This window comes from Myiozetetes cayanensis, unplaced genomic scaffold (assembly GCF_022539395.1).
Source record: "Myiozetetes cayanensis isolate MyiCay16 unplaced genomic scaffold, myiCay2020 scf5-8, whole genome shotgun sequence".
In the NCBI taxonomy this organism is placed as follows: domain Eukaryota; kingdom Metazoa; phylum Chordata; class Aves; order Passeriformes; family Tyrannidae; genus Myiozetetes; species Myiozetetes cayanensis.
This window is the reverse complement of record NW_026087742.1, coordinates 40,213,096-40,223,929: the sequence shown is the minus strand read 5'-3', so window position 1 is coordinate 40,223,929 and position 10,834 is coordinate 40,213,096. Positions and strand designations below refer to the sequence as shown.

Here is a 10,834-nt window from a genome sequence, read left to right as displayed (position 1 = left end):
GTTGACATTCCCTTGCAATGAGGGAGATGTGTTGTGCATCAGGCACTCTATCACGTATTGATTTCTACAGAAAAGAGCAACAAACTTGGACAGTGGTTTGCCATATGATGTAGCTCGGTGGGTATATGTAGGCACTACCCATATGATGTGAAAGGGAGTGGGGACTCTTCTTCCCCAGTGTGCAGCTGCTGAAAGTACAACTCCAAAAGGTCTAACGAAGAAGTCAAAAGAGGACCTTAGATATCATTGCGATGTTCTGAGAGGCAGTCATGGCATGGTTTCCTACTTCTGTTTTAATTTTTTAATCACAGCTTTCAGGTGTGACTACCAGAAGTGAAGGCACTTCCCTGAATAATCCTACTGATTAGCTTGTTTCCCATCTATTATGGAGGGCAAAAAAGCAATGGTCACATTTATATAGGCTCACTTGTTTCTGCTGCTGGTTCTTCATGGAACTCTGATTACAACAGGAAATATCTGGGCCCAGAATGCCAGATGTGTCTCACCAATACTGTGCAGGGAAGGATCACCTTCCTCGATCTGATGCAGTCCAGGAGGCAAGGGCAGACTTCTCCCCACTGTTCCTTCTTCCCACCTAGATACTGAGGATGTACAGAGAAATCTGGAAACAGGCCACAGTGGTCAGTCAGTGCCTTATCCACTTCCACAATCAAAGCATCTCAAAGGACCAAGAAATACACTTGCTGAATCACTTATTTCTAAAAAGAACTACATCACAACTAACTAGAAGCATTTTTTAAAACCATAGATGCTTACTCAGCACTGCTGATAAGAAAATTTCCTTTGGAACAGACTGCTGATGCAAAATTATATAGACTATAAATTGTCTTCCAAACCCCTGTAACTTCCCTGTGCCAGGTTCTCACCAGGGTCTAGCCCACAGTACCACCTAGTGGGAGATGGTGATATGACTGTGTCCATCCCAAAAAAGCTCTTAGACATTGACATTTCTTCAAGATCTCCGTAGAGAGAGCAAAAAGTGTATGAAACATCCTCCCTTGTATGTGTGGCAATAGCACCATGTGGGATAGCATGAGGAGAACTCACCTTGTCAGGGATTAAGATGATTTATACAGCTCTGATGATGACATTGCCTACCTGGAACACTTCATAAGCATGATTACTAATTGCTTTTCCCAAAGATGACCTGTTAAGCAGATTTATGTTTACTGCTCTAAAAATTAAGTGGGTCTAACACTGGGTGAAGATATGAAGAATGCATCTGAGACTTCTGAAGGCAGCAGGGGCAGCTTGCTTTCTCATGAGATGCAAAGCCAGCAGCAATTCTCACCCTTCCCAGTTAGAGTACACATACTTGACATCCTTCTTGGGCACCTGCTTACTGCAGTTCAGGCAACTTCCTTTACATCAAGCAGGAATGAACACTGGACAGTGCATTTACACTGTCCTCAAATGATTTCTGCTCTTGGCTAATTTATGTGTTGGATAAGAACACTGCAATGCAGATGGGTTTGATAACAAAAAGGTAGAATATTGTATTGTATCACAGAATGAATACTCAAATTATTGCATTGATTAGCCTCTCATACCTACACACCTACTCTAGAATTGGCCCGTGCAAAGGTTTCTGTATACTCTATCATGATTATTTATGCACTATAATTAAGTCAAATTAAATTAAATTTAAAATGAAAGGAAATAACCACTCCAATTTCCACAAAGATCATTCCCTAAGAACTATTTCTGAGGCAAACTGCAGTCTATACTAGCAGCAATTATTCTGAAGCTGTTTAAAGAAGTAACAACAATTTATTATTTGATTTTCTAAAACACATTAGTGAAAAGCCTTTTTGTTTGTATCAAACATACTGAAAGTGAAAAAGCCCTCCTCTTTTGCTTTCTAGGCATCTTACATAAAGGTTGTGAGAACTAGAAATAAGAAATCTAGACCTTAAACACTGACATTTCTTAAAACACATCCAATTAGTGAGCTCTGCTACAAGCAGCTTCAGTGGCTGAAATGAAAAGAACAGGAGATGGGGCTAAGTTATGCAGCATCACATACTGGAGGAGATGAGCTGAGGTGAAGGAGGATGGCCTCTCAGGCAGCCAGGTTTCCTAGGAAGTTTCTAATCTGTGAAGAACTTGAGCACACTGATGAAGCTGTACAACTTCAAAGGAGAACGCAGCATAAGAACTCACAACTGGTGAGCTTGTTTTCTCAAATGTGACCCACTCTTTATTGGTCTTCAGACTCTTCCACATCTAGTTTCTTACTAACACATTTAATTTTCAAAGGATTGAAAATGTAAAAATTAAAGGGATTTAAAAATGTCTATGTAAAACTTCCTGTAGGAATATCTAGCCCTAGCCAAGCCTGCACATTTTTAGTACGGTAACCAATATTAAGTATAATTTATGTAAACTCACTTTTGTCAACGAAAGATGGTTTATCGGTTTAAGAACTCTTATGATTCATTTTTAACGCTTTTGTGAATGGACTCCAGGTTTCTCCCCCCTCAGCTCTAACAATTATATAGCTGTCTGGGGACAAATTACTGCTCTTCTGAGAACTGGTCTCTGAAAGCTGAAATGAAGAAACAAAGCGGGAAAGACAATTTGCATGATCGGTTCTATTTGTACTCAGCATAATTTGTCTAACTTGCCTTCTACTGCAGTGTTTGGATTTTAGTGAAATTATAAAAAATTTTCTGGGAAAAAATCTTTAATCAACTCTATAAAGAGCTTCCCTTCAGCACTAAAACATGTGAGGTACTCTATCACCATCGTAGGTCTTGTTTCTGAAAGGTAGTTTATTGCAAGTAACAGAAAGTGGGTCTGACTCTTCAACAAACATGTAATTTTCTGTTTGGTAACACAGCATGCTCTGTGACAGTAGATTTGCTGTGAAGTTGCTAAATGCACCAAACAGCATATCTTCCAATGGATAACAGAACCAATATCTGACAGAAATTTGACTGCTATAAAGTGTAAAAGGAAGAAACTGTTCATTTTAAAATATAAAATAAAGGCATTTGTAAAAAGAAAAAGAAATGTGTTTTAAAGACATTCAGATATTACTGCACAATATTCATTATTTTCAAAGGTTTTACTACTCTTTAAAGGTTTATTTCACTTTGCATTTTGTCACTTTGATTTCTACTGATAACAATTTGCAACTGCTGAAGATATACGCCTTTCTCAAGTATTCAAAAGAGAGTGCTTACAGAGTAGTAATGTGTGTTTTCTAGGATCTCTTTTATATCTTAGTCTTACAAGTTCCTATACCCTTGAAACTGAATAGCAGAACAGACTCCTTCAAACCATAGTCAGGCATTTTGGATGTTTTTATTTCTTATGTTTCCTGATTCATACTTGTGAATGGCCTATGATTGCAATACAGCTGCACTTTGGTGGTAATAAACACTCTACAGTTCTGTTTTTACTGCCAAAAATATAATTCCTATGATATAGAGGAGCAGTTACCTGTAGTATCTTTCATTTAGATTGCAGTATTGGGTAGAAAGAAAACACATTATACAATGCAAACAGACAATAAGTATCAAGGAACACATGAGAAAGAAATTTTTTTTCTTCTTTAGGTCACCTGGGAGCCATCCAAAACATCAGGGTTATAACTAGAGACATGAGAAAGAAAGATTAGTGAATCACTTCATCAAAATTAGTACTGAACATACTGCTTAATACATGGCAAATGTAATATACAGTTCTCAGGGTTTGTTTTTTGGCTTATTTTTGTGATGATAATACTACATAACTAAAAGTCTAATAGATTTCAAGCTGACAAACTAGTTTGAGATTTAAATCAGATTTTTGTCCTATGCTGAAAAAAATAAAGACATCAAGGACACCTAGGAAGAGAATGCATTTTACATCTGTAATAGTCTTGATGGGCTCCCAAAGAACTTCTGTCCAAATGAAAATATAATTTGATGTTCTAGCTATAGCTAAGCATTAAGAAGGTTGGGAGTTTTTTCATATTACTCACTGAAGGTATCAGAAAGAGCAAAAGTGGACAGACAGTTCTAGTAAAGTGGAACGGCTCTAAACCAAGAGGAGAACCAAAGAGAAGGAGATTTAATCAAGCTGGCTAACAGTACTTTGTACTCAGAGAGAGAAGGTGCTCTGACAGAAATGCATGAATGCATCTGCTGAAAACTAAACTCCTGATGCTGTGAGCTGAGAAATATTACACAGTTCTAAATCTTGGGCAGTAGTAAATGATAGAAGAAGCAACAAAACTCCAGAGATAGGCCAGTTCTGATGTGGCCTATCTGACAAGCTATCAGTAAGAAACTGAATCAGTACCTGGTCCTGAAATAGAAATATAGTGTGATAGGTCTGGTGGAGTCTCTTTTACACCTGTTCTTTGTGACAACATCAATATCTGAATATTAGTAGAATTAGTAAGGACTTCCTGACTAAATATATACAAAGAGGAGATTTGAAAACAGAGACTTTAAATAATTTTTATATTTACACTTGGCAATGTGGAAGGCATATTTCAAGCTTACAATTAGGAGAGGAAAAAAAAAAAAACAGCAAACCAAAACATGAAAATCCCCACAAGGTTCTACTAATGATTTATTTCAGGGTTTCTACAACTCATTAAAGTACATTTTCCATTTCCATGACAAGCAAGATGGGTCATCAAAGCCACCTACTACATCTCTGGTCTTTATTTTCTGGGCAAGATAGGTTAAAGTACAATATATTGCTTTTCAGACGTCTTTGCCCTAACATAGGTAGTTATCTGAATGGCTGAGTATCTGTATTTCTCTACCTGTCCACAAAAGAGAAACCAGAAATAATGAAAGCCAGTTGATCCCTCAGTTTTGAGATATAGGAAAGCTGAAATCCAGTCTAGTTTATGGAAACATGTTGGATCAAAAGGCAAAGTTGCAACATGTTCTTTACATGTGTCTAAGGGAATTGAAAGCCCAAGTTGCCCTCAGCAAAATTTTTCATCTCCAAGAAAGTCTAGTATAGCAGAATACTTTATCTGGACAAATCACCCTCTAAATTCTCCCAGAGCTCGTGCATACATTTATGCAAGTGCTTGCTGTTCTATTGGAGACTTTGTCATTTTCTTTCAAAATTTTCTTCAAAGAGAAGTCTTTTCCAGATCTGCTACATTTTTATTCCTCAGTGAATCAGAATTAAGTGTACAAAGGAAGATGAGACAATTATCTGAAAAGTATCACATAAATCTATTCTTCTTTTAGACAGGATTCAATTTTAAAAATGTATGTGCACTTGCATAAAATTACTTTAGGACAGCTTTTTATTAGAAGAACAACTAAAATAGGAACTTTCTAAATAGAGGTAAAAGACCAAGTTTAAATAATGAACAATAGAGAAGAAGAGACAAAAATACTTTCTTCAGGAAGTAGACCTGGAGATGTGGCCAATCTTTTCTCTGCTTTGCTTCTCCCTCCCTCAAGCCATAAATGAAAAATATCAGGACAGTGAAATATAATCTTAATTTAAATACTACTTCCAAATGAATATAAAATATATCAGAGCTAAGACATCTATTTCGTTTTCTAAGCAAACCAAGAAAGTACTTATTTGTCTTTGGCCTTTAAAAATATCTTCAAGAGGTGACTCTGTAATTCCAGTTAAAAATTAGACACTTTCAATTCTTATTTTGAGACTTCATCATTCATCAGTAATGCTGCTTCCTGCTTTGTTCTGGGTTTCCTCCTTCTTTTGGGATTTTGTCTAATTGCATACCAACGCTATGTCAGCATCCCAACATGATACACCACGAACCAGTGAAATCACACTTGAGTATCCTGCAACTAAGAATAAGACTCCAGGCATCTGTTGCATCACAGACCAAAAGCATTATTATATCCCTCTGTTATTAATTTAATAACTGGGTGAAAACCTCTTTTGTTTGTCTAAGGAATTGTTTGTCTATCTTGGGCCTTTATGTGAACATTCTTGCTGGAATCTAGCATAGTTTCATAAATATCTTTTTTCAGTAACTTCTATATAACAATTGTGATAGTAGTCTAACTGAATTTATAACTCCACATGAAGTTTATGACGATCTTATTATTTCCTACCAACACAAAAGAATATAATTACAAGTAAAACGGTATTAAAGCAGAATGAAGTGTTTATCCTGACTTTTATCTTCAAGTAAAACATTCCATTTAAGTTACAGAGGGTTTTATAATTTTATTTTATTAAATAACAGATATATATGAATAACAGTTCCAAAAGGATAATGAAAAAAAAGATCAAAGAAAAAATGCTGACTTTGAGTTTATATTCAATATTTCTGGGCAGAAAAAAAGAGATTTCAGCAAGTCTGAGAAAGAAATAGAGCACATTATAATCTAGAGAAAAAACCCCAAATTATCAGTTTGCTGAATAGTGCCATGTTAACTTTTACGATATCCCACAAAGATACAATGAACTTCAAGTAGAATTATTTCACTATATCTTAAAAAAATAAACAGGAATTAATAAACTATTGTTTTAAAAATGTAAGTGACAAATCTAAAGTTTTCTTCTAATAAGTAAGAAATTAGATATTTAAATGATTCTTAACGTCACAAGTCAACGCAGTTTCAGATTACTGATTTTTTAAAAATAAAGCAGCGCCACATTGAATCCACTGGTCTTGGTTTCCTCCACAAGGTACATCAATATTTGTCACCACACGGTCTCTCTCCACACTAGTGTAGACTGGTAAAGATATGCATTCCTCTGGAGAATATGGACCATACGCATCCTGTCAACAAGCAAGCACTTAGTTACCACTTAGACAAAACAAACGTGAGAAAGCAATAATCTCCAATGGTTTGGTATCTAAAATTAACATACAGTTTAGACACTGCAGCCTTGGACAGGAAAGTCTTGGTCCAGGTGACAAAGGAGAAGGATTACCAAGGATTACCAAGGATTACCAACAAAGCAGAGACTTCAGAAGAATTGCTAGCTCCATAACTAAAACTCCAAAAAGTATCTAACAGGGTGATCCTGTGAACTACATATCAAAATCTTTGTTCAGCTAAAATCACCCTTTAAAACTACATGTCAAAAGTGTTTGCAAACCAGGGCATGGGAAGTGCTGAACAGTTTCTTGCAGGGAGAAGGTCTCTCAGGAGCACTGGTGCTGTACTGCAGGGAGCTGCTATCCTGGCAGGATGAAGTGCCGGTGTGGGCAGTGCTGGTGCCCTTGGCAGGCTCTACTGCCTCCTCCATCCCCACAGCACAACCCTGTGCTCCTCCTGTGACACAGCCCATGTTGAGACCTGTGTCTGAGATATTTGCAACAGGGATATTTCAGGAGATACAATCAAAAAAATCTTAGTCCACACTTTTCAGGATACTTTATGGATTTAAACAATGATTTCTAACATCATGGAATCCAATTATAAAAATTGTTCTCTCTGATACAGAGAGAACTACTATACCTTACATTATAGTTTCACAGGACCTCCACTTAATGCAGGATATTAAGAGGAACACAGAAGTATTAACCACAGTTTAGTTAGACCACAACTTCAAACAAACAAACAAAAACCTAAATTCCCTAGTCCTTTCCAAATACTTTTAGCACTTCCAGACATGTAAGAACACGTAAATAGTTACATTAGAGGAAAAAAAAAAAAAAAAAGAGAGAGAAAAAAAAAGGCAACTTTGCTTTTTCACTTTTTAAAATTTTTTTTAATGCCTTTCCTACTACTACTGATCCCAATCACAGTTTGGGTTCTCTAGCACTTATGGAAAACAGGCCAACTGTATTAAATGCCTAAAGAGGAAATTATCAAGATAACTTTAGGCATACAGATTTGAACTGAGTGCTTTGAACTTCCATTTGAATTAATTTATAATTTTTATTCTCCTATACATGTACTTCACACAGCATTAGCAGTACTGCTATTCACAGTTAAAATTATATTGTAACACTAGAGGAAGGACCTTGGTTGAAGCCATGGCTTTACCTCTCAGTCTGTATCCTGAAGAACAACAAACGCTCTGTTCTGAGAACACAAAGAGCTCCTCTTCGTTGCCTGTACTACGAAGTGTGTGCGCCCTGGATGTAGTTTCCTCCTAGGGCTTTGCATGGGGAGTTGTCCATATGTGTGATCTTAGAATTGTGCTCAAAGACTCAGTCTAGACTCCTGTAGCATGCAATTTAGGTTTCAACCAATGATGTACTTATTTAGCAAATAATTCAGGGTTTGATTGAACTGATATATATTAAGCACATTTTCCATCACACTCAAAATGTCCCTTCCTGTCAATAGGAAAGTGTCAGAAGATTTTCAAGAACCAAGTAACAAAGCAGCACACTTGTCAGAAAGGATCTTAAAATAAAAATGAGCATCATTTTAACGCAAATCACATCAAATGTGAGTTAGTGATGCTCCAATATTGGAAAATAACTAAAAACAGGAAAAAGGAAATGTGCAAACAATAACTGTTTCAAGCACATGCTTTGCCATTACTGAGGTAGTTTGTTGTCCCTTTTGAAAATCAACTTCCCCTGTCTTTTGGACACCAGCATTTAAATCTTTAAGGAAGTTCCATGTGCTGTAATATTTTTATAGAGTAACTTAATAATCAGAAGTTTGTAAAGAGAATTCAGCTGTTCTCAGAAGGATTATACTTACCGCATTTATCCCTTGGTTAACACTGAACCAAGGGAAGCAGACAAAGCACTTGCCAGTGCAAGATTAAAACGTTAATCAGAGAATTTAAGTTTTGCCAAAGCTGGGACCCAAAAGTCAGCCAGTTTGCCTTCAAAGACCTCTTTTCACACCTTCTAGGGTCAAAATATCAGTTCTTGTGCCTTTCTCAATCCCACTGATGTTTCAAGGAATCACATTATTTGAGGGTTAAAGCCATTCTGTGAAAGTCTTTTTGAACCACAAATCCTTATGTCCTTGGCTTAAGAACAGTCCAAAAATCCTCTTTTGTCAGACTGCCTCAAACACAGTTCCATCCCCTTTAGTGACACCCTTCACAGCTTGGGATCTATCAGTGAATTAAAACTGGAAAGGACCTTCACAGTTTAATGACAATAAGCATCATGTTAGTAGCTCAAAATATTCCATTTTGAGCACTGCAGCATTTTGAGGGGATTCGCTCAGAGAAATCATGTAGGCTACTTTTTCCTTTTTTTTAGAGAGTTCACATTTATTTTAGTTTAGTTGAAAATTACCTCAAAGCATTGCATTTATAAATAAATACATTTTTGTTCACTAGATTTAAAAAGAGATTTTATGGGGAAAAGAAAACAAATTCAAAGCCTATGAATCCTAAGATAATATGTTCAACTTTATGCACTCTTCTCCTAAGGAGAGGTAATGAAATAAGGGAAATGCATAATATCCAATTCTGCCCTGGTTTCTGAGCACAGTGTTTGATTATGGTCAAATTTTACAGTGAAGCTCATAGCAAAACAAGTCAAGAGTAGAACAGTTCAGAAAAGCTTTCCTTAGAGACACTTTGTATTTAAAATCTGTGCAGTTGACAGGTTCTGGCATGTGTTTTGTAAGAACTACTTTTTTTTTCCAGCACAAAGACTTTAGTTGCTATGCATTTCAAATATGAAATACATTGGAAGAAGTTTGATTCATTGATTATTGCACTATCTCACTTTTATATTTTATAGATAAAGCTTTCTGCCGATCTCACAACTTTTGGATCTTATCTTTGAAGTTTATTAGAGTTATTCAGAAAAATACTTAGGAATCTGTTTTATTTCTAACACAAGATGAATGTTTAGAACAATGGGAGGGCTACTTACAATCCTAATTTCCAATGTTTTTCCATTTGGCGTTACCATGGAAAACCATGCATATTACCACCCTTCTACATCCACCTCTGAGACAATATATTAAGGTATCTGCCAATTCTGTATTTATCCCTTTACCACCTCTCAAGTAAATAACAAATCTGTTTATTTATCTAAACAAAACAAACTCTGTAAACTACTGAAGAACTGAAAAATCTTTCACTGGTCAACTTTGCAACAGGTTTTGTGTTTTAGTTTTCTGTCCTTTTTTTTTTTTTTAATTTTCAGTATTTTCTTTCCCATCCAAGCTGGGAACAGTAGTGCAGATGGTGACAAGCTTTACTGCTATGTTCAGCATCTAAATCTTAGTACAGTACTGCTATACTATAATATAATGGTATAGTTCCACTGCAGGATATAGCAAAGAGAGAAAAGTTGGGATACAGTAGTGTGTTGGCAAAGGAACTCCCTGCACAATATCTATCACAGTATATGACAAATCTAATCATTGCCATAATTTATGATAATTAATAAACTCAATTCTAACTGAAATTTCAACTTCTTTAGCCCAGTGAAGTTTTTTTTGACAGTCTTCTAACCAAAATTAGCTTTCTCAAGAGATAACTGCTGAATTATGTGGATTGTCAAATAATATAGACTACAGTCAATAAATTCATTTGCTTAATGAGTTAATGTCTACAGGATGTGGGGAAAAAACTGCGTTCATCCTACTTCTCACTTTTTATTTTTCACTTGATTTTTGGTGTGAAAGTCTTAATATATTTTCTTTTAGAAGTGTATGTGGGATTCTCCTCACCTGTCTGCCCCAGAATTAGGGGTCTAGGATGTCTCTGGAGTCACACCTAGACAGAGATTTATCCCAGTTACCTTCAGGGCTTCCTGAGATGCCTAGCTTGTACTGAGACCAAAGAAGGAGCTAAGGTAACTAAGTCATACCAGCAATTAACTTTTAGACACCTAAATTTAGGTGAGATGAATTCTACAATAAGCTCTTTTTTAGTCATAAGACACATCCTTAAATATTTTCTATGTAACTTTTTGTATTAT

At 36.0% G+C, this 10,834-nt stretch overlaps 1 protein-coding gene across 2 annotated transcripts in view; it reads right to left on the bottom strand.

Moving 5' to 3' along the window:
- Positions 1–6,180: 6,180 nt before the first annotated feature.
- Positions 6,181–10,834, bottom strand: part of DYNC2H1 (dynein cytoplasmic 2 heavy chain 1) — a 156,205-nt gene continuing 151,551 nt past the window's right edge. For both annotated transcript variants that reach the window (XM_050333050.1, XM_050333051.1), the window contains exon 89: positions 6,181–6,751. In XM_050333050.1, the coding sequence (XP_050189007.1) occupies positions 6,593–6,751 (159 nt within the window). In that variant the 3' untranslated portion in view covers positions 6,181–6,592. The remainder of the gene's footprint in view (positions 6,752–10,834) is intronic.